At 36.4% G+C, this 24,544-nt stretch overlaps 1 protein-coding gene across 1 annotated transcript in view; it reads left to right on the top strand.

The window, feature by feature from the left end:
* Positions 1 to 24,544, top strand: part of PRKDC (protein kinase, DNA-activated, catalytic subunit) — a 223,763-nt gene that overhangs the window by 17,530 nt on the left and 181,689 nt on the right. The window contains exons 11-21 of the mRNA XM_054595436.1: positions 8,863 to 9,009; positions 10,352 to 10,516; positions 11,154 to 11,322; positions 11,666 to 11,715; positions 12,228 to 12,353; positions 13,444 to 13,596; positions 15,410 to 15,525; positions 16,012 to 16,171; positions 16,917 to 17,003; positions 17,645 to 17,764; positions 18,199 to 18,358. Of these exons, the coding sequence (XP_054451411.1) occupies positions 8,863 to 9,009; positions 10,352 to 10,516; positions 11,154 to 11,322; positions 11,666 to 11,715; positions 12,228 to 12,353; positions 13,444 to 13,596; positions 15,410 to 15,525; positions 16,012 to 16,171; positions 16,917 to 17,003; positions 17,645 to 17,764; positions 18,199 to 18,358 (1,453 nt within the window). The remainder of the gene's footprint in view (positions 1 to 8,862; positions 9,010 to 10,351; positions 10,517 to 11,153; positions 11,323 to 11,665; positions 11,716 to 12,227; positions 12,354 to 13,443; positions 13,597 to 15,409; positions 15,526 to 16,011; positions 16,172 to 16,916; positions 17,004 to 17,644; positions 17,765 to 18,198; positions 18,359 to 24,544) is intronic.

Raw genomic sequence — 24,544 nt, 5'->3', positions numbered from 1 at the left:
TTGACTTTCCCCCTTCCTTTCCTTTTCCACCGCCCACCCCTCCCTCCTTAACTCTTGTCTCTGTTGGTTGCTTTTTTCTTTCAGTGTTGGTGGTCTTATTTTCCTTGCATCTTTCTTTTGTTGGTTAGGTTGTGCTTATAGGTGAGATGATATGGTATTTGTCTTTCACCCCCTGGCTTATTTCGCTTAGCATAATGCTCTCGAGTTCCATCTATGCTGTTGCGAAGTTTAGTAGTTCTTTTTTTCTTTCTGCTGCATAGTATTCCATTGTGTATATGTACCATAATTTTTTGATCCAATCATCTACTGATGGGCATTTAGGTTGCTTCCAACATTTGGCTATTGTAAATTGTGCTGCTATGAACATTGGGGTGCATAGGTTCTTTTGAATTGGTGTTTTGGGATTCTTAGGGTATAGTTCCAGCAAGGGAATCACTGGATCAAAAGGCAGTTCCATTTTCAGCTTTTTGAGGAAATTCCACACTGCTTTTCACAATGGCTGGACCAGTCTGCATTCCCACCAACAGTGGACTAGGGTTCCCTTTTCTCCACAGCCTCGCAAGCACCTGTTGTTTGTTGATCTGTTTGTGATGGCCATTCTGACCGGTGTGAGGTGGTATCTCATGGTGGTTTTGATCTGCATTTCTCTGATGGCTAGTGATGCAGAGCATCCTTTCAAATGTCCCTGGGCCCTCTGCATCTCCTCCTTGGAAAAGCGTCTGCCCAGGTCCTTTGCCCATTTTTTAATTGGATCATTTGTGTTCTTGGAGTGGAGTCGTGTGAGTTCTTTATATATTTTGGAAATCAAACCTCTATCTGATGTATCATTAGCAAATATATTTTCCCATAGGGTTGGCTCCCTTTTCATTTTGCCGATGTTTTCTTTAGCCGTGCAGAAGCTTCTTATTTTGATGACGTCCCACTTGTTTATGCTTTCCCTTATGTCCCTTGTTTTAGGAGACGTATCAGTGAAAAAATTGCTGCGTGGGATATCTGAGAGTTTCCTGCCAATGTTCTCCTCTAGGACTTTGATGATGTTGCGACTTATATTTTAAGTCTTTTATCCATCTTGAGTTTATTTTTGTGTATGGTGTCAGCTGATGATCCAATTTCAATGTTTTGCATGTAGCCGTCAGCTCTCCCAACACCATTTGTTGAAGAGTCTATTATTACTTCACTTTATGCTTCTGCCCCCTTTGTCAGATATTAGATGTCCATAGAGACCTGGGCTTATTTCTGGGCTGTGTATTCTGTTCCACTGGTCTATGAGTCTGTTCTTGTGCCAGTACCACATTGTTTTGAGTATAGTGGATTTGTAATATAGTTTGATGTCCAGTATATGACCTCCTACTTTGTTTTTCTTTCTCAAAATTGCTGCAGCTACTTGGGGTCGTTTATGGTTCCATATAAATTTTTGAAATGTCTGTTCTATTTCTGTGAAATATGTCATTGGTATTTTAATAGGGATTGCATTGAATCTATAAATTGCTTTGGGTAGTAATGACATTTTGATGATATTATTTCTTCCAATCCATGAGCACGGTATATCCTTCCATTTATTTGTGTCTTCCTTAATTTCTTTCTTCAGTGTTGTGTAGTTTCCTGCGTAAAGGTCTTTTACCTCCTTGGTTAAAGTTATTTCTAGATACTTTATTTTTCTTGTTGCTATATCGAATGGTATTTTTATTCTGCTTTCTTTTTCTATTTCATTGTTGGGGAGTTTATTTTTTTCAAAGAATCACCTCTTGGTTTCATTAATCTTTTCCATTGTTTTCAGTTTCTATTTTATTTATTTCCACTCTGATATTTATTATTTCTTTTATTGACATTGAGCTTCATTTGTTCGCCTTTCTCTAGTTCTGTAAGGTGCAGTATTAAACTGGTTGAGATTTTTCTTGTTTCATAAGGTAGGCTTGTGTCAGTATAAATTTCTCTCTTACCACTTTTACTGCACCCCAAAGATTTTGATATGCCATGTTTTCATTTTCATTTGTATCTGTGTCTCGATTTTTTTTTTTAATTTCTTTATTGACCCAGTAGTTGTTCAGTAGCATGTTGTTTAATTACATAATTGTGATTTTTAAATCTTTCGTCTTGTTGTTGATTTCCAGTTTCATACCCTTGTGGTCAAAAAGATACTTGATATGATTTCAGTATTAAATTTATTGAAAATTTTTTGCCCCAACATATGGTCTATCATTACATGATTCCATGTGAACTTGAGAGCAATGTATATTCTGTTGTTCTGGAATGGACACTCAGTGCATACCTATTAAGCTCATCTGCTTTAATGTCATTTAGATGACTAATGTCATTTAATGCTGATATTTCCTTCTTGACTTTCTGTTGGATGATCTATCCGTTGGTGCAAGTGGGGTGTTAGAATCTTCTGTTATTGTTTTGCTGTTTTTTCTTCCTTTAGGTCTGTTAATAATTATTTATATATTTTGGTGCTTCTGTGTTGGATGTGTATAGGTTAATAAATGTTATGTCACCTTGATGGATTGTCCACTTACTCATTTTTAAATGTTCATCATAACTTGAAATCTATTTGTCTGATATAGCCACCCCCACATTTCTCTGAATGCCATTTACTTGGAGTATTAATCTTCCACCCCTTCACTTTGAGCCAGTGTTTGTCTTTGGAGTTGACATGGGTCTCTTGAAGGTAACATATAGTAGGTCTTGTTTTTAAAATCCATGCAGTTACTTTTCCCCTATTTAATTGGTGAGTTCAGTCAATTTAAATCTAGGGTGATTATTGATATATAAAGGATTTACTACTGCCATTTTATATATATATTTTTTTTTAATTAATTTATTTACTTTTTAAATACATTTGTCTCTGCCTTCCCCCCACCTCTTTCCCTTGCCCCCTCCCACCTTCCCTCCCTCAGCTCTTCCCCTTTGGTTTTGTCCATGAGTCCTTGCTATATGTTCAGGGAAAGGGAAGGGAAGGGGAAAGTCAAGGAACATATAGCAAGGACTTATATTTTGTTTTTGATTGTTTTGTATCACCACTGTTTCTTTTCCCTTGTGTCTCTGTGTCCTGTTTTAGTTTGGCAGTTTTCCATAATGTTTTTCTTCTTGTCCTTTTTAGTGTTTTATGTCTGAGCTCTGCATTACTGTTTTGTGATTACCATAAGGTTTCTTTTCCCCCCCTATTTTTTATTTATATATATGTAATTTATTTTAAAATTACATTTTATTGATTATGCTACTACAGTTGTCCCAGTTTTTCCCCTTAGCCGCCCTCCACCCAGAGCTCCCAGTTCCCTCAGGCAGTCCCCACACCACTGTTCATGTCCCTGGGTCATGCATATAAATTCTTTGGCTACTCCATTTCCTATACTGTACTTTACATGCCCATGGTTATTCTTTAACTATCTGTTTGTACATCTTAATCCCCTCACCTCTTCATCCATTTCCCCAACATTCCCCTCTCATCTGGCAACCATCAAAATGTTCTCTGTATCCATGATTCTGTCTCTATTCTTGTTTGCTTGGTTTGTTTTTTTGATTAAAGTGTTTATAGACAATTTATTGCCATTTTATTGTTCATATGAGGAATGTCCAGAATATATCCAGCCATGTAATATGAAAAATACAAACATTTACTGAAGAAGATACAAGAAACATTGTACATAGGACAGTGATGCCTCAGTCTCCTTCAAAGTAGGCATCTTGGGACCTCACACAGTTTTCCCAATAGCCATCAGATGGCCCATTATATCTTTCTGAATCTCATCCCTTTTAAAGGTGATTATAGTTTTGGGAAAAGCCGAAGTCACAGGGCGCCAAATCTGGGCTGTAGTGAGGCTGAGTCACCTGGTGATTTGATGTTTTGCCAAAAAATTCTGCACGAGATGTGATAAGCAGGAGTGGGTGCATTGTGATGAAGTTGCCAATCAGCAGTTGTCCACATCTACAACCATTTGAATCATCTGAATAGTTTCTGTGGAGGAATGTTTAAGGTTAATGCAAAATTTGATGCAGATTTGTTGCTCTCCTCACTCAGTTGTTTTGAGTGCATTGGCTGCACAGTAATATGCTCACTCAACGGCATCTACTGCTCCCACTGACTGATACAGTGAAGTCATCATTGTTCATACATGTGCATTCCAATCCACTCTCCTTGGCTGCCAAGTTATATCAGTGTTGCACAAATCTTTCTCGTTATATTAACAATGGCTGCACATTTTCTGGACAGGCTTCGTGGTTTTGATCTTTTTCTTAAATAAGTACCTTTAGCATTCCATGTAATAATGGTTGGATGATGATGATGAACTCCTTTAGTTTTTTTCTTGTCTGAGAAGCTCTTTATCTGCCCTTCAATTCCAAATGTTAGCTTTTGTTGGTTAGTGCAGTCTTGGCTGTAGGTCCCTAACTAAAGTTTCTTTCTTTCTTTTTTTTTTAAAGATTTTATTTATTTATTTTTAGAGAGGGAAAGGGAGAGAGAAAGAGAGGGAGAGAAACATCAATGTGTGGTTGCCTCTCGCGTTCGCCTACTGGGGACCAGGCCTGCAACTCAGGCATGTGCCCTAGACTGGGCATTGAACTGGTGACCCTTTGGTTCTCAAGCTGGCACTCAATCCACTGCGCCACACCAGCCTGGGCTGACTAAGTTTTCTCAAGCTGGCACTCAATCCACTGTGCCACACCAGCCTGGGCTGACTAAGTTTTCTTTAAACTATTAATTTGAGGGGTTTGGGAAAGAAAGCATGATGCTAGTAATTGATGCTTTTTTCTCTTTAAACTTTATATTATAATTATTTGTTTAGTACCCTATTCTGAAACCTAGTTGCAGTTTTCTTGTTCTTTCTGTGTTTGTCACTTTACTCACAGTTTTGTGTATGTTAGTCTTTTTATTTCAGGTAGTAGAAGAGTTCCTTTCAACATTGTAGTCCAGGTCTTGTGGTGGCAAATTCCTTCAGCTTTCCTTTGAAAGCCTTTATTTCTCCTTTATACCTAATGATAACTTTGCTATATAGAGTATTCTTGTCTGGTGGTTATCATCTTTTAATATTTTGAATATAGCATTCTACTCTCTCCTGTACTGCAGAGTTTCTCCTGAGAAATCTGATAGGTTTTTCTTTGTAGATTACTTCACCACTCTCCATCCCAAGACTGCCTGGAGAATTTTCTCTCTATTGGTGACTTTCGACAGTTTTAATATAATGTGCTTTGGAGAAGGTCTTTTTTGTGTTGGGACAGTTAGCTTCTTATGCTTGTATGTCCAGTTTCTTCCCTAGGTTTGGGAAGTTCTCATCCATAATTTCTTTGAATAGGCTGTTCCTTCTCCATCTCTTCTCCTTCTGGGATACTCAGTATCCTTGTTTTGCCATTACTAATGGAGTCTGGTAGAGTTCTTTCATTTTTAAGAAATCTTAGTTCTCCTCTTTCGCCTGAATCATTTCTGTCTTCAAGCTCGCTGATTCTCTTTCTTCCATGTGGTTTGCTCTATTTCCACTGCTTTCTAATACATCCTTCATTTTATTTATTGAGTTCTTCAGCTCCAGAATTTGTCTCTTTTTTATAGTTTCAATGTCTTTAGTAAAGTACAATTTCTATTCATTAATTTTATTCCTGAGCTTATGAACTGCCTTTCTGAGTGCTCTTGTATGTCACTGGGTTTCTTCAAGATTGCTGTTTTTGAATTCTTTCATCATTTAGTACACAATCTTCCATGACTTTGAGTTTGGTTTCTGGAGAATTTCATTTTTTCTCTGGTACTTTGTTACCTTGGTTTTTCATGGTGCTTGATGGTTTGTTGGTTCTGCCAACACATCAGAAGTAGTGAACACTTATTTCGATACAGTTTTAATTTTAAAATATCAACATATTGATAATAAAGGTCTTTTGTTTTCCAGTAGAGGGTGCAATAGTGCAAGTTTTTGTTTTCTCCAGGAAAAAGTTGCTGCCTTTTCCTCCCAGGTGGGGCAGGGGAGACATCACTGTGGCTGTGGGAGTGGCTACCTGAGTGACTGGTGTGGTTGGTGCCTCACTGTGTTCGGGTCACCTGCCTATGTCTCAGGGCACCACCATCGTAGTGCAGGGATGTTGCAGGTGAAGGGGGACTCTGCTCATGAGTTAATAATCATGCTGCTACCTGGTTCCTTATGGCAGCTAGCACTGCAGCACTGTGTGTGAGAGGCTGGAGATGTGTCTCCGCTGCTGCTACCAGTCCTTCTGGTGGTGGGATTATCACTGCATTTGGAATAGGGAGCCAGGTTTTCGGTGCCAACACTGTTGCTGCCTCTCTTACCCTCTATCACGGTCCTTGTTTTGAGGGTCCGCATCTTGTCTCCTCCACCACTACCCTGTTCTCTGGGGCCACAGGCTCAAACGTGAACTATGCCAGGGAATTGCAGCTATGGGCATCACCCCATCCTTCCCCCAGCCTGCCTCCTGTACGTGTTACAAAATGCCCACCTTCCGATGTACTGACATGTGGATCTCTTAGCTGTCCTAATGTGTTGAGCAGAGTGATGTTTGTTTGATTACAGATGTTTGACTAGTTGTGGATTTAAGGAGAGATACAAAGAGGTGGTCTCCCACTGCTATGGTCCTTGCCTTTTCGTTCTCTTAATAGTATCTTCCAAAGAGCAGAAGTTTAAACAGTGTAGTTTACCAATTTTCCAACTAGTTCCTCCTTTCTATACCCTATGCAAGAAATATTTGTTTATCCCATGGGTGCAGAGATTTTCTTTTATTTTCATTCAAGAAGTTTTGTAGTTTATGGTTTTCAGCATTTACATTTAAATCTGTAATCTATTTTGAATGATTTTTTGTGTGGTGTAGAGTAAGGATTGGAGTTTTCTCCCCCTCACTCTTTTGGTTAGAGCACCACTTGCTGAGAAGACTTTTTCCACATTGACCTACCTTGGTACCGTTGTTAAAAATCAGTAGAACAATGTGTGTGGGTTTATTTTATGTACTTTGTTTTGTTCCAGTTACTTTTTTGTCTATCCTTACATCTACTACCCCACTGTCTTGATTACTCTATATTAATTCTTGAAATAAGATACTTGATATCTTCCAACCTCTTTTTTTCTTTTCCATTATTCTTTTGACTATTACATGACCTTCATTTTAAAATTTAAACATTATTTTTGTGGGAAAGAAATTTTTATTTTTTCATTCAATACCTATATATGTTTTTTTAAGAACTAATTTTTTAAAAGATTTTATTTAATTATTTTTAGAGAGAGGGGAAGGGAGGGAGAAATAAAGGGTGAGAAACAGTGATGTGTAAGAGAAACATTGATCATTAGCTGCCTCTCACACGCCCACAATCAGGGACCTGGCCCACAACCCAGGCATGTGCTCTTGACTGGGAATCAAACCAGCGACCCTTTGGTTCACAGGCTGGCGCTCAACCCATTGAGCCACACCAGCCAAGGCCAAAGTTTTTATGAAAAACATTGCAGGTTAGTTGCCTATAATTCAATAAATACAGAAGAGTACAAAGAAGACTATTAAAATCTTTTGGAATCTTGCCATCAAGAGGAAAAAATCACCATTTTTGTGGTGATGCTTTTGGATTTCCCCTTTCCTTCCTTGGTCCCTACCGTCTTATCCCCCTTTTGTTCACTTTGTCCCCAGAAGAAAGGACGGAGGCCAGAGAAAGGGAGAGATCTTGACATAGAGGAGCATCATGATTACTTATAATTTCTTTAGCCTAAAGATTTCACTATGTTGAGTATGTTTTCCTGATAGCACATTGAGGTCTACATGATAATTTTTAATGGCAACATGGTTGATATATATCATTTTATTTACAAGCCAAAATATTTTAACCTATTTTTTATTGTTGTATAATTATTTCCAAGTTTTTGCTACTATAAACAAAAGGGATAAAAATGCGTGAAAAGGATATTTGTAGGAAGTACAAAAATAAGAAAATAGAAACGTTTTTAAATTCAAAAACACTGTAGTATATTCATAAAATAAAAAAACTTCTGTGATTAAGTAGACAATGTTTGTTTACTTTTTGAGGGACATGTTCATGATATGTTTATGGAAAAAAAATTATGAAGCAGTATGCATGGTAACCCTTTCTTCTAAAAAAAATAGGCAGTAAAGTGCCGTGAAGGACACGTGCTGAATCCTGTGGGACTTTGTGTTGGGTTGGGGTGTGGAGATGAAAGGTGGATGTCTTTTTTCTGCTTTGGATAGTTGTCTAGATGCTTTTCGTTCTTGTCTTGGAAGCCTTTGCGCTGAAATTAGGAATGCTTTTTTAACACTTATGTTCTTGCATTTAGGCTGTTGTCAGTTTTTTAGATAGTGATCTGTCTACTTGCTTCTCAGAGTACTTTTTCTCTTTCCTCACCTAATTTAAGCCTTACACAGTGTGGCTTTCTTTTTTTTTTGTTTTTTTTTTTTAATGAGATGCTTTGTCTTTCTGAATGTGAGTTCTGAACTTTGTGTTGCTAATGAGGCTCCCCTTCTGTTGATGACTTCTGAACTTGCTGGCTGCTGGGCGTGCACAATTCTGTGTCACCCTGTGAGTCACAGATGAGCCCTAAGTGATTTCTGCTTCATCGTGGAGCTTAAGTGAAAACCTTTTTCTTACCTCTTTTGTGCATAAATTTTCTAGTATTTCCCTGGTCTCTTTCAGTTCCATTCTCTAGGAAAAATGCATGACATATAATAATAAGGCCTTATTTATGGGAGTGTCTTTTCTGAACATGATGGAGACTAAACAGATTGAATCAGTGGTTCTTTATGAATAAAAATGATTGTGTGGAACTATAAAACACATTAATAATATCCAATTAAACAATTCTAGCCTTTTTTGTTATATACATTGTTTTGTTTTGATATTATGTATTTTAAAAAGTAAATATTATGCAATTGCAGGTTTCTTTTTTGGTGGCAAAAGATGCAGAAATGCATAAGAGTAAGCTACAGTACTTTATGGAGCAGTTCTATGGAATCATCAGGAACATGGATTCAAACAGCAAGGATTTATCTATTGCAATTCGTGGATATGGACTTTTTGCAGGAGTATGGCTCATTAATTTTCTCTTAACTTTTTAGTTTTATTTAAGGATTTAAAGGAATATAATTTATTGCATTTTTAAAGTATCTCACACCTGTGACAATATCATTGTTACTCGCTTTATTGTTAACTTGTTTTCTTAGAGCCTACTATGTACTAGGATTCTGTTTATGTATTATCTCAAATCCTCCTAACTCCCCTCCAAGCCTTTAGGAGTATTATTTCAATTTACAGCTGAGGAAACTGAGACCTAGAGAAATTGGGTAACTTATTAAAGGACACACAGTTGATAGTTGACAGAACCAAGACAGAAATTCAAGTGTGAAAACTAGAAACACGACATTTTTTCCCACTGTGCTGTGCTGCCTCATTTATAAAGTAAAATTGTAGTTAATGTTACTCAACATTTTAAAAAGAAAAATTCTAATGACAGAAAGAGGTATGTTTAAGAATAGAGAGCCTAACCATAGTTACTTCCCTCTTAGTGTGTCTCTGTGACTTAACATTTTACAGGGAAAATCACTTGCTACCTCTCTTTCTCCAAATTTATCCTTTCAGTGTCTACTCCCTTGTTTCAGAGAATGAGAGTTCATCTTTCCAACCTTCCCTATCACTGTTCATTTTATGCCTGGCACTTCCTTGTTTGCTTCCATTTCTTTCTGTTGCCTCCTTTAAATATACTTAGGGCAGAAGAAACAGTAAGTAAGAAGTTTTAGCGGTACACATGAGCATAGCATTTTCAAATTGATACACTATGGTCTAACAAATTTCACCTTGTTCACTGTTTAACTGTTGTTAGACATGTTCACAGTGTAGCTAGAGCGTGAGAGACAAAGGAAGACAGGAGAGGGGACTCTAAAAACAGAAACTAGTCACATCCTCAAGGAGGCTAGCCTAGATCTGAAGTCTAAAGAAGCCTTGATAGTTGGGAAATTTGAGGCTGGGTAGTGGCATTATCAAGCTTGTGAGTTATAAAGATTGCTCATAGTGTTCAGTGTGGTATAGCAGTGTATACCAACTTTGAATTTAGTTCTTAGTCTCTTCCTCTGAGTGACTAGCCTCGGGGAGTGCAAGGATAGTATCATATTTGCCTTTAATACTTGCTATCTAAACAGTACCTAGAATATAGTTGAAATCTGTAGATGTTTTGTGTATGAATAAATATTTAGAATATGTTTACAGATTATTTTAAAAAGCATTTTTTATAAGATACACTGTATTTTATATCTATATTCTCCATTAAAAACTTTTTAATACTTAGTTTATAGTCATGGCTTAATAAGACACCTTAAATATTATTTTGACATTTGTAAGATTGATAAAGATTTGTATTTACCCTTCCTAAAGTCTTGCAAGGTTATAAATGCAAAAGATGTTGACCTCATGTATGTTGAGCTCATTCAACGCTGCAAGCAGCTGTTCCTCACCCAGATGGACACTGTCGATGACCACGTTTACCAGATGCCAAGCTTCCTCCAGTCTATTGCAAGTGTCTTACTTTACCTTGATGCGGTAAGTGGACTAATTAAGTAAAGAGCACAATTTTGTTTAATCTCAGCTCTTCAAATAATGTGATGGAGTCGTGTGAAATTATATGCACTCAGCAAAGTTCCCGTTATGATCAAGATGCCATTTTTCATTAGTATTTTGTGTCAATAGAATTATAGTCATGAAACTTTACTTTTTGTTATTCTTTCTTTCTAAAAGGTTAAGATTGCTGCTTGGGATAGAATTTCATCTTAAGTATCATTCAGAAAGTTTTTCTGTGATTTTTAAAAATGTAATCACAATTATAAATGTTAAATTTATGTCCTGGCCAGGTAGCTCTGTTGGCTAGGATCTCATCCCGATATGCCAAGGTTGTGGGTTCAATCCCTCTAGCATGTACTAGAATCAACCAATGATTGCAACCATAAGTGGAACAACAAATTAATGTTTCTCTCCCCACCCTTCCCCAGTCCCTTTCCTCTCTCTCCAAAATCAATAAATAAAAATTTAAAAAAATTGTATTAGTAGATGGAGATAACTAGTGAGGTTTTTCATATATCTAATATGTCTAATTAAGTTGTAATTATTTTGAATATTTGTATTATTTCCATAGTTATTTATTCCCTCCCCTAACTTGTAGTTTGCTCTCCATTTCTGCTAGGTTCCTGAGGTGTATACTTCAGTTCTGGAACATCTCATAGTGGTACAGATAGACAGTTTCCCACAGTATAGTCCAAAAATGCAATTGGTATGTTGTAAAGCCATAGTGAAACTTTTCCTAGCCTTAGCAGAAAAAGGACCAGTTCTCTGGAATTGCATTAGTACTGTAGGTAAGTATGGAATTCATTTTTGTTTTTATGATAATGAATAATGAACACTTAACATGTTATATGATATAGATAAAGAGCATCTGGTTGCCAAAATCTTTTGTATCTTTTGCTGCCTCTTGGAGAACTAATATTTAGTTGTACCAGAATCTTCTTTTTCTGTTTTTTTCCTTTTCCTTGTGCTTCTGAATCTTTGTAGTCCTTCATGTAAAATTAAAGATTTTAACAAACTTAGAGAAAAAATTGAGAAGTTATGTTAAAAAAATAATAGCTATCATTTTTGTTGTATATTTGGTTATATTTTTCATTGTTTACTTCATTTTTGTTTTCATTTCCTTTCTTTCAGTGCATCAGAGTTTAATCAGAATATGTTCTAAACCAGTGATTCTTCAGAAGGTAAATTCTATATCTAATGTTTTGAAAAATAATGCGCTGTCACTGAAGTTAGAAATATTGCTGTGGTTTGTAGTCTTTAAATATATACAAATAGCCCTTTTAGTTGTTAGTCATGCTTTACATTTTGGAAAGAGTAGGATGTAATACCTCTATATTTTTTTCTGGTGAATGAACTCCTAAGTTATGAAACATCCTTAAACATAAATTTAGTGTTACTTACACATTTTTACAAGAAGGAAATGTTTTCTCTCTTGAAATTCTAGGGCAATGTATTGTACTTAGGTGTGTTATAGGAGGCATATCTTAGTTACTGGAATTACAGGAAATAGAGGAATCATGACTTTTTTTCAGCTCCCTTTTTTATTATGCTTTTATAATCTACTGCTATCCAATTATAAGCTCCTACTGATAGCTGTTTTAATTTAGATAATTCTGAAAATAAGAAAGTTCTGGCAACAGTGCTTATTTTGTGAATTCATTAGTAAATACTGGTATGATGTCTTCCTGCCCAGGGTGCTGAGTCTGAATTGGAAGACTATCGTGCATCGGGTGAAGTTAGAACTGGCAAATGGAAGGTGCCCACGTACAAAGACTATTTGGATCTTTTTAGAAATCTTCTGAGCTGTGACCGGATGATGGTAAAATGACAATTTTAAAGCTATAAAATACCCTTGTTCCTCTTTATCAGTATATAGTTTATGTACTTAATACTTACTTATTTTAGAATTATATTTTACTGACTTTAAGTAGTTTATTTAAAAAGTTTTTCTTTTAATAGATCCAACTAATAATACAACAGTATCGTCACCGTGGAAGAGCTATTCTTTTTTTTGTTAAAGATCAAAATAAATCAATTTAATAGGTATGAAGGAAATTAGTGCACAGCAATTATTTATATAATAAATAATATATAAATATATTTAAGCCTGGCTCTGGCACCATTTTTCACATAAACTGGCAAAACCTTAGTAGGCTAGGAAAAGCAATTTTTGTCAATAGATGATTCCTATCCAGTGAAAAATCCTAGGGGTTTTTAATTGTTTATTTTACTGAGGTAAAACAGCAGTGTTACTAATTTTACCTAAAACATTTCTTTCTTATATGATGTTAGATAGCCCTATATTTTGATGTTAAGTTCTATAGACTATTTGACTGAGTAAAGGCAAAGTAATTGACCTATATTTTTGGAATGGTAGAATAGTTTCCCTTTTAAGGAAATGATATATTATACTTTTAAATCCATTTGAGGATATATATATATATATATATATATTCAGGTTTATGTACATGTGTATGTATATATGTGTGTGCATATAATGTATACACATACACATGTACATGTGTGGGCATTTGCATGTACTTACATATGGGGTGTGTGTGGTATACATGTGTATACACACAAACACAAATTAATTGGGAGAAATGCTTTCATAAGGATTGGCCTAAATCTTCTCATTTACCACTGTACATTTATTTAGTATTTGCTACCTGACTGGATAAGTTGTATCATCTGACCAAAATGATACTGGCCTAATAATCTAGGAACGTGTCTACAATTTGAGCTTGTAAACTTCTAGATGAATCTGTTACAGCTTACACAGCAGTTCTCATAATACCTAAATATTCATGTTTATCTGAATATATAAGCATTAACAAATGCTTATTTAGTATTCATTCTGATACTTTTTGCACAGAATTTTAATTTTGAAGTTTATGATTTTTTTAAAGGATTCTTTTTTAGCAGATGAAGCGTTTTCCTTTGCGAATTCTTCCCTTCAAAGACTGAATCGTTTGCTGTATGACGAATTTGTAAAATCTGTTTTGAAGATTGTTGACAAACTGGATCTTACACTAGAGAAACAGAATGTTGGGGAACAAGAGGTTAGAACTTCTGACACTAATAATTTTGCATCATTTTTATACCAACACTCTTTGTAGGTATAGTACATTTATAGAGTACTGGATTCTTCAGCATTAATATGTCTTGTTGATACTTTTCTAATAGCCTAATGTGTAGAAAATGTTATCACTAGATTTTTCAAAAAGTAATTTATATGTTTACTATGTTAAAACAATCTTTTTTGGGTGTGAAGTTGTTTGCTAAGCTCGTTTATTACTTATTCCTTAGCCATATTGAAGAGTCAGATCTTATTTTGTGCAGAGGTGACTTTGTGGTAGGATGGGGGAACCCGAGATTTTCCATGTTTATAGCTAAGGAAACTCCAAATTCGGGCCGCACAATATTAAATGGATTCTTTAATTAGTAGAATATAGACCATAGTCAGAAAAGGAAGACTGCACCCTCCCCTTTTTCTGTACCTAGTTTTCATGGCTTTCAGCTACCAGCTGGGAGTTGCTCTGCTTATACCTGGAGAGTTTTAGCAACAAAACACGATGATAATTAGACTAGGGCCAAAGAGCTTGAGTTTTAGTGAAAACATCTAGTTTGCTTTTGAGCCCAGTGATTTTTTTTTTTGGACTAGATGATGCTTGTTAGAATTAGTGCATATGCGCTTCCACTGTGATACTGTGAAGTTTTAGACAAGAGATAATGGGAAGTGTATGCAGAGGCCAATAAAGAAAACGGAAAAAGGTCATTTGTCGCATGGACTGTATTGCATTTGTAATCAAATTTTTTTTCTAGTTGATGGGAACACCAATTGTGGGGGGTTGTTTTTGTTGTTGTTTTTTATACTTTGTGTATATCTAAAATAATTTAATTTAAAAACTTGCCAGAAGTACTTTGTGGAACTGTGTCAGCCAACAAACTTGCTTTTTAGAGATAAATGTGTTTATCATTTTTGTTCTGCTCATTGGCATCCCTTGCACTTCCATTTTCTTCTTGTTTCCTGCTCTCTGTTTTCTACCTGTCTTGCTTCATTCCAACAGGTCAGTTGTCACCTATGTTAGCACTTCTCAAATAAAGCTAGTCTCTAACTACCCTCTTCAAAGCTTTCAGCTCTGCATTTCTAACTACTTGTTTAACATTTCTCTCTGAATTTGATAGCACAGACTTAATATGTTAATATTAAGTTACTGTTACTTAATACTGCTAATTAGGTCTATTTCTCAGTTTGAAACTTCCAAGTCATTATTGATATTTTGTAAAACATTTTTTAAAGATGTTATTTCTTTTTAGAGGGGGGAAGGGAGGGAGAAAGAGAGGAAGAGACGCATCCATGTGTGATTGCCTCTCACATGCCCCCCCTCCCCCCATCCCCCAGGCCCCCCCCAGACCCCCCCCCCGCCCCCGACCAGGGGCCCAACCCGCAACCCAGGCATGTGCCCTGACTGGGAATCGAAATAGTGACCCTTTGGTTCGCAGGCTGGTACTCAGTCCACTGAACCACACCAGCCAGGGCGATATTTTGTAAAACTTTAAGTTTAAAATTCTACATCTGTCAAGGCATTATTGTTAATCCTTTAAGAAATGATAGGTCTCTCTTTGTATTTTAGTTTTCATACCATTTTTTGTCACTTTACTTTATCATTTCCCATGTATCCCTATATTTAATGTTTTCTGTGAATTCCATCTTTTTTCTCAAACTGTAAGCCTTTGAGGACCCATTTGTACTTTCTTAACTTTTGCATTCCTTTATAGCATTAGGCCTTGGCTGTGAAGTCAGTTGGTCAGTTATTGTTGAGTGAATGTGTGATGGAATGGGACAATGTTTGTTTTGGTACAATTTTTAAGGATGAAAATGAACCTACTGGTGTTTGGGTGATCCCGACTTCAGATCCAGCAGCTAATTTGCATCCGGCTAAACCTAAAGATTTTTCAGCTTTCATTAACCTGGTGGAATTTTGCAGGTACTATTTTTTAAATATTTTTTATTTATTTATTTTTAAAGAGGGGAAAGGAGAGAGGGAAAGAACGTGAAGGTATTTTTTTATTACTTTAATTAAGAGTAAAAATTATCAGTTATTGGCTATAATATAGGAAAAATCCTTACATACATGTATGTAAGAAATAAAATAACAGGAGACATATACTCTAAATGGCTTATATGAATCATTAAAATATATCTAAATTTACCAGCTTGGAGTTACTATTTTTATATATTAAAGATTATCAGGTGGGAAACAAAATAGAATGTATATATACCTAAACATGTTAAATAATGGAATTGTAAGACCTTTTAATTATGTGCCTTATAATTTCAAATCTCACTAAAAATAGTATGACAAAAAATTTCTACATTTAGCTCTTCTATTTTTTAAAAATATTTCATTGTTTATCCTATTATAGTTGTCCCACTTTTTCTCCTACATTAAGCTTTTAATTTGTTTTTACAGAGAGATTCTTCCTGAGAAACATGTAGAATTTTTTGAGCCATGGGTATACTCATTTGCATATGAATTAATTTTGCAATGTACACGGTTGCCACTTATTAGTGGTTTTTACAAATTGCTTTCTATTGCTGTGAATAATGCCAAGAAAATAAAATATTTTGAGGTAAGTGTTTTTTGGAGGACATTGAATATGCCTGTTTTTTTTTTAGATTGTATGAGTCTATATAAATGCATTATAAAATATGAGATTATAGCATATTGCACTTTAAATATCTAATTTTATTATATATTTTTAAAGACTGATAATGTGAGTAGCAATTCGATGACACTCTTAAAAAAGTTAACTAATAGCATTTTCTGTTCTGATTTATAAGTACCTGGCTAGTTACGTTATGTTAACAGAGATTCTCAAAGTGTGACCCTATGACCAGCATCACCAGCGTTACTTGGGAAACCTCATGCCCTCTCCAGGCTTATTGGAAACACTGGGACAAGGCTCAGCAGTCTCTGCTACCTGGCCACTCAGGTGGCTTAGGGAAGTTCGAAAATAACTAGATTAGTGTACCTAAGGCTCCAGTCAGTCATCAACAGTCCCACTGGTTAATTACAGGATGAGCAGGGCTCAGTGCTCCTAGGTGTATGAATTGGAAAATGGGGAAGAGAGAATGGACTTAGGGCTGTGGCTCTTGACCAGCCATTCACCTCCCACCTCATGCTCTGTTTCTCGCTATCTTCTGCCTCAAATGTTTTCAGAGCTAGTTTTTCCTTTTCCTCTGCACAAGATGTTGGCAAAGTGAAAATGGATTCACCCCTTGGAAGCAAGGCTGGGAACTACTGGTTTAAAGGGTACAGAATTAACTGATTATTGTTCACTGTACTAATTTATACTTTACTATTTTATTCAACAGGGAGTTGGTCCTAAGAGTCAGAAAAAGTCTCCTGAGGACCCAGAAAAGTATTCTTGCTTTGCTTTATTTGCAAAATTTGGTAAAGAGGTAATTTTTAAATGAGCTATCCATGTTATTGTGGGCTACTTAAAAATGAATGTATGTTTAAAAAATTCCTAGTGATCATAAATGGTGTATTTACTTAAAAATTTGTTTCCACCCCTGCTAGTGTGGCTCAGTGGATTGAGTGCCAGCCTGTGAACCAAATGGTTGCTGATTCAGTTCCCAGCCAGGGCACATGCCTAGGTTGTGGGCCAGGCCCCCGGTAGGGAGCGTGTGAGAGCCAACTACACATTGCTGTTTCTCTCCCTCTCTTTCTCCCTCCCTTCCCCTCTCTCCAAAAATAAATCAATAAAATCTTAAAAAAAAAAAATATTTCCAGATTAAAGGATTAAAAAACACTAAAACAGGAAACCATGGTGCTTCAAAAGTCCCTTGAGTTTTCTTAAAATAAGATGTGTGATGAAAACTCAAAATTAGTAGATTCTTTAGCTTGTCCATATAAGGAGATTTAATGAGTCCAAATGAATTTTTCCTAGGTCATTTTTTAATTTGAAAATGATCATGGCCATGTCATATAAAAGCTACATGATCATTTTCGTATTTGAGAACAGGTAAATATTTGTTAGTTGATTTTCAAAGCATAAGCCCCAGTCAGATTCACAACACTGTCTTTCTGTCTTGTTAAGGTATCAGTTAAAATGAAGCAGTACAAAGATGAACTTTTGGCCTCCTGTTTGACCTTTATTCTGTCCCTGCCACATGACATCATTGAACTTGATATTAGAGCCTACGTTCCTGCATTACAGGTAGATGCATTGTCCTGAGCAAATCCATTTCATTTATGTAGGATTTCTAGAAAACACTGAAATATCAAGGTCTTCCCATAGCAGTCACAGGAGATGTTTGCCAAGTAGACACCTTTGGTTTAAATTCTGCTTCTGCTACTTAGCAGCTTTGGGACTTAGGACATTTGGCTTGGCCTCTCTGAGCTTCCTTTACAGGTGGGTGTGAGGATTGAAACTCCATGTGTGGAAAGTCTGAAGTATATCACCAACCATGTAGCCTAGTGGTGCTTGGTTTTCTGATAATGACCTGGAATGCACCCACTTACCTCCAGCGATATCTGGCATTCTGGCACTAGAAAGGCTTGTTCACTAGAAACCACAATTAATTGGTAGTGTTTTTTTCTTTAAATCTTAAATTCCCTGCATTTCAGTTTACCATGTTTGTGTTAACATAGATGGCTTTTAAGCTTGGCCTGAGCTACACCCCATTGGCAGAAGTAGGCCTGAATGCCCTAGAAGAATGGTCGGCTTATATCAACAAACAAGTAATTCAGCCCTATTATAAGGACATTCTATCTGGACTTGATGGATACTTGAAAACTTCAGCCTTATCAGGTAAGGCTTATAAGAATTATGATGTGTATCTTAAACAAAATGGCAGTGTAATAATTATAATAAGACTACTATTTGTAATTTTTTAACTTCTGAAATATGAACCCAACTTATTCAAAATATATTTTATTGGTATTTTTATAATCTCCCCAATTCATTTCAGTATAATTGGGACATAGGAAATATAACTGAAGCATTATACCTATTTTTCATTTTATCCTCTTATATCCTGCCAAGCTTTATAGAATCTTCAAGGACAGGAACTTATCTTAAATATCTTCAACTTTTTATAGCTTCTGGTACACTGTCTTATAAAAAGTTTGTTGAATCAATCAAACAGAAATTAAAACTATAAGAAATTTCAATAGTAATTTTATATTTTGACCTAATCTCATTTGAGTTTTATTAGTTTTTCAAAAATAACTGATGAAGTGCTAATGTTAACCAGTTAAGAATAATTGTCATAGGAGAAATAGGTTTGGGAAAAGGTTCAGAGAAAAAATTCTAGGCGAAAGTTTTATCAACCAAGAAAAGTAGTACTTAGAATTGAGGGGGACAGATTTACTTCAATGAAAAGAGCCATTGTTCTCAGATTAAGCAAAAAAGATTCAGTTTGGAGAAAGACACTGAAGTTTTGGTAAGAACTGAAACTTTTCTATGATCAAAATAGAAAATCAGGTGTTATTTTATAAAATTTCATCTGTGTTAATCATTATTTTATTGTTCAACTTAAATTTTGTTGGTTTGGAAACATTAAGTGACAGGTGTGTGACAAATTTCATTCACTGTAGAATTCATGAAGGAGTCACAATTTTGGGAGATATTTGTGTAAATGATTTCTAAAAAACACAGAAATATCAAGGTCTTCCCATAGCAGTCACAGGAGGTGCTTACCAAGCAGACACCTCTGGCTTAAGTTCTACTTAAATAATAAAAAATATCATGTAGAGATAAGAAAATACAAACCAGTTAATGTGTATAGCTTACTTAGGCTTTTAAAATTCACACTATATAAGAAATGCTACTTGTTGAGTAGTTCATTAAAAAATTAATATATTTAGTAGCAAACATCATTGTGGTGCTTTTATTTGCTTTTTAGAATTTAGTTCTGTCAATTAGCTCACTGAAATGATTTGTGTTTTTAATTTAATAAGGGAAATTATTGTGGTTCTTTAAGCACAGGATTTATCTATTTGTAAATATATGTAACTTTAGATATTAAGAACATAGGGAAAAGCTAAGAGTAAATAGAGTTAAATAATGAGAAAATCCATAATCTTAAAGACAGCCACTATTTTTAGTAATGTTTTATTTGATATATCAAACTCCCAGGACAGTTGCATTAATAGTAAAAAGAATCCCTATATACTCTTTATCCAAATTCAGCAGTTAAGTTTTTTTTCCTGTATGCTTTATTATTGCATGTCCTTTCACTCCCTACCTAGTGTGTGATAATGTGTGTGTGTGTGTGTGTGTGTGTGTGTGTGTGTGTGTGTGTATGCGCATGCGCACAGGGTGGAACAAAAGTAGGTTTACAGGGTTTACAGTTGTATGGAAAAAATAATATAGTAATTAATAAATAATACTGTAAGAATAAACTGTTTCATGTTCTCATAACTGTAAACCTACTTTTGCCCTACCTTGTATATATTGATATATATGAACCCTTTGAGCAAGTTTCAGACATTGTGGGTATTTATGCCTAAATACTATAATGTATATTTCTTAAGAGCAAGGATATTCTTTTATGTAACCAGAGTATCAACATCAAAATCAGGACGAATTCGTAAAAATAACATGGATACATTAATCTACAGTCCATATACAAATTTTTAGTTGTCTCAATTTCTTCTACAGCCGTATTTACAGATGTGTTTGTCATCTAGATTTCAATGTAGGACCATGCGTTGCATTTATTTGTTGTAACTTTTTAGCTTCTTTTAAGGATGGGATAGTTCTTCAGACTTTCTTAGTTTTCACAACATTGACATTTTTTAATATTACAGGCTGGTTATTTTATAGAATATCTTTCAGTTTGGGTTTGTCTGCTGTTTTCTTATGATGAAGTTAAGCTTATACCTTTTGGTAGAAACACTCATAATTCATGCTGTGTCCTCCTCACAGCATCATGATGGCAGTTGGTGGCATTACAAGTCATGTTCATTTGACCATTTGGTTATTGAGTGTCTTTTCTGTTTTTATGGTTTTAAAGTGACTCTCTTCCCCTTTGTGTGAGTCCAGTCATCTGAGGTCCTCTCCATCTCTCCATCTTGAAGAATTGAGTCCTAAGGCCTTTACACAGTGTGAGGAAGGTAGATGTCAGGGTAGCTGTGGTGCTCCTGAGAAGCATGAGGAAGGCAGCCCTGGGGTTGTGGTCAGAGCTGGAGCAGGTGCAGGGCACTAATATGTTAGGGCAGCCTTGTGAGATATGGAGGTCCAGACAGGGAGAATGAGGAATGTGACAATTTTATATCTATCTGTCTATCTATACATATTTATATGTACATAAACATGCACACAAATAGAGATGAAAACATGTGTGTGTGTATATATGTAACCCGTATGCGAGGTCTGTCCGGAAGGTATCCAGCCATGTACTATGAAAAACACAGACATTCATTAAAGAAGATCCAAGGTACAAGAAACATTGTACATAGAACAAGGACACACCTCAGTCCCCTTCAAAGTAGGCACCTTGGCAACTCACACAGTTCTCCCAATCACCATTAGATGCCCTATCGTATGTTCCAAAATCTCATCAACAGTCTGAAATCTCTTCCCTTTCAAAGGTGATTTTAATTTCGGGAAAAGCCAGAAGTCACAGGCTGCCAAATTGGGGCTGTAGGGTGGCTGAGTCACCTGGTGATTTGATGTTTTGCCAAAAAACTCTGCACAGGGTATGATAGCACGAGTGGGCATGTTGTCATGATGAAGCTGCCAATCACCAGTTGCCCATAGCTATGGCCATCTGAATATACTGAATAGTTTCCGTGGAGGAATGTTCAAGGTTAATGCAAAATTTGATGCAGATTTGTTGCTTTCCTCACTCAGTTATTTTGAATGCATTAGCCACACAGTATACATGCTCACTCAACAGCATCTACTGCTCCCAGTGGACTAGTACAGTGAAGTCTTCATTGTTCCCACATGTGCATTCCAGTCCACTCTCCTTGGCTGCCAGGTTACATTGATGTTGTGCAAACTGTTCTTGTTATATTAACAATGACTGCACTTTTCCAGACAGACCTCATATATTCTAGTTCTAGCCATTGAAAGGGACTACTTGGGGGTAGTAACACCTTAATAGTAATGAGCAAGCTTAGTGCCAAGATCATTGCTTCTAAATGTCATTTTCCATTGAAAGAAACCACAATTCCTTGAGTAAGTGACTGGTTGCAGCTTGGGATAGGGAAAATACAAGATCAACCTAGAATATTACATTTTCTGAAACATCCAGAAAGCAAGGAATTGTTCAAAGAATGATGGGAAAATGTCACAGGCAAAATTTAAGATAATGTCGGCATAGAAGTAAATCGTTCTAGAAAGGCTATATTCCATTGACACAAGTAGGAAATACTGAGTAGAGATATGAGTAAATTGAAAGTGACTTAACATTTTTTGTTGCTGTGTAATAAGTTACCACATATTTAGCCATTAAAAACAACACCCATAAAAAACAAAAAAAAAGCCCATCTATTATTTCACAGCTTTGTAGGTCAGAAGTCCAGGTGAGCTCAGCTGGTCCTCTACTCAGCCTCACAATTTCATTAAGGTGTTGACCATGCTGGGCTCTTCACTGGGAACTCTGGGTAAGAATTTTCCTTCAGTTTTATTCAGGTTGTTGGCAGGATCTGATATACTCACTTCTTTGCTGGCTGATGGTCAGGGCTAAGTCTCAGCTCCTGGAGGCCCCTCTCTGGTCCTTGTTCATGGCCCCCGCCATTTTCACATCCAGCAACAGCACTTTGAATCCTTTTCACGCTTCAGATCTCTCTGACTTCCTCTTCTACTAGGTGGAGAAAACTTTGCTTTTAAGGGGATTGTGTGATTCAATTAGGCCTACCTGGTTAATCTCCCTTTTGTTATATAAGGGAACAGAATCATGGGAGTAATACCTGTTGGAAGGTCGTAGGGCCATCTTGAAATTCTGACCATCACATATACTTTTAAAGCACCTTACCCCCAAACATACATTGTTTTACCCAATGAGCATGTGTAAAAATAGCAGCTTTATAGTGGAGACACTTAGCCGATAACTTCTTGGCCTCTTGCTAGTAGCGGGACCAGCCCACAGCAATGCTTCCTGGTGATGATTTGCTGAGAAGAATGTGGAGTTGCTCTGTGCCACTCCTGCCAAAGGTGCCCAGCTTCCGTCTTCTTTTTTAGGGCATGAAGTCAACATAAAGTTCAGAAATTATTCTGATAAGATACTGAATTTTTGCAGTTTTGGGAGATTACACAGAAAGTAAAGAGAAACTTTTCATATTATAGACAAAGGAAACCAAAGAAGTACATCCTTTAAAACTGAATGACCTTGATAAAATTTTAACTCATTTAATAGTTTCTTTTCAGATTCACTTTCCAACTTTTTATTATACTCTTTATATGCTGAAATAAACTAACACAACTTTAAAATAGCAGTCCCTCTTAAGGAGTAGATGAGAGCAAATTGTTTTTTGGTTTTCGGTTTTTTTTGTTTGGTTTTATTTGGTCAACTGATTTATTCTTTCTTGTGGACTCAGATATGTCCTTATGTATTTATCTTTTTCTTTTCCTTTTTAAATCTTTATAACTTTGGTTTAGTAAGCAGCCTTCTAGGAGGAGACATAAATGTATGAGTTCAAGACACCATGTTTAAACTAAGATCTGAGTAGTTCATGGGAATAGATTAATTTTCCAAAATCCAAAGTGTTTTTCAAAATGTAAATCAGAGCACATCACATCTCAACTCAAAAACCTGCATAGGTGACCCAGGAAGTCCACTTCTGGGTGTGTCCCCAAAAGAACTGAAAGCAGGGACTCAGAGAGATCTACGCACCCACGTTCACAGCAGCTTTCCACAACTGCCAGGAGGTGGAAAACTCAAGTGTCCACAGACGTATGGATGGATAAGCAAGAGGTGGTCTCTCCATACAGTGGAACCTTAGTCGGTTTTACAAAGGAAGGGAAATCTGACTCCTGCTCCAACGTGGGTGAATCTTGAGGACGTTACATTCAGTGAAATAAGCTGGTCCTGGCAGGACAAATACTGATTCCACTTAACATGCGATGCCTAGTCAACCGCTCAGAGACAGAGTGGAGACTTGGGAGGAGTGTTGAATGTGGGCAGTGTCAGTCTGGGAAGTCAAAAGAGTCGTGGGGATGGAGGCAGATGATGGCTGAACAGTACGAATGGGCCTAACGCCCCTGAGCCACACGCTTGTACATGATTAAGACTAACCTTGTGTGCATTTTATTGCCGTAAAAACAAAACAAGACCCGGGGAAGTTTCACAGTTCACTAAACAGAACCCCAGCTTCTTATCTCTCAGGCATCCTCTGCTGCCTTCCTCCTTCTCCTGCTCCACTGCACAGTCATCCCAGTCCCTGTGCTGTCCTGGCCGCAGGGCGGGCTTGGGGCTCCCTTCCTGAACACTCACACCCAAAGGCAGCAGTGACTTACACCCCGACCTTGCGCAGAAACTGGGGGGAAGGCTCACAGAACCGCCACTCACCCAGTTGCTGCACCTGGTTCTGGAAGTCCAGATCAAATTGTTTATAAAAGTAATGGCAAGGTGTTATGTATATTAACTTATGATCTTCAAATAAATATGTAAGTCTTTTAAAAAAATGACTTCCACTTCCAATGTGGTAGTTATTGCTAGTTGTAACCCACATAAGCAGACTTGTGGAATTTCGCAGGTGTAGAAAGAGATCCAGACTGACAACAAAAAGGTCAAGATTCTCTTGCTTATGAAAAAACACTGTCCTTCCTTGAAAACCAAAAACACACCCACAATTGTATTTCTGTGCTATTGCTTCTGTAGTTTCAACCACTTATTAATTATAACATTACCAAAATTACCTCTTTCACTGAGGAAACTTGGAGTGGATAATTGAAAATTGTCTGCCAAGACTTACAGAGCTTCTGAGCACACATAGTACCACTGACACATTCATTAACATGATCCCAACTCTAACCTCATTATAG

Source organism: Pteronotus mesoamericanus, unplaced genomic scaffold (genome assembly GCF_021234165.1).
Source record: "Pteronotus mesoamericanus isolate MK-2021 breed Mesoamerican mustached bat unplaced genomic scaffold, CSHL_Meso_final scaffold_54, whole genome shotgun sequence".
Taxonomy (NCBI): domain Eukaryota; kingdom Metazoa; phylum Chordata; class Mammalia; order Chiroptera; family Mormoopidae; genus Pteronotus; species Pteronotus mesoamericanus.
This window is presented reverse-complemented; position numbering and strand designations above follow the sequence as displayed.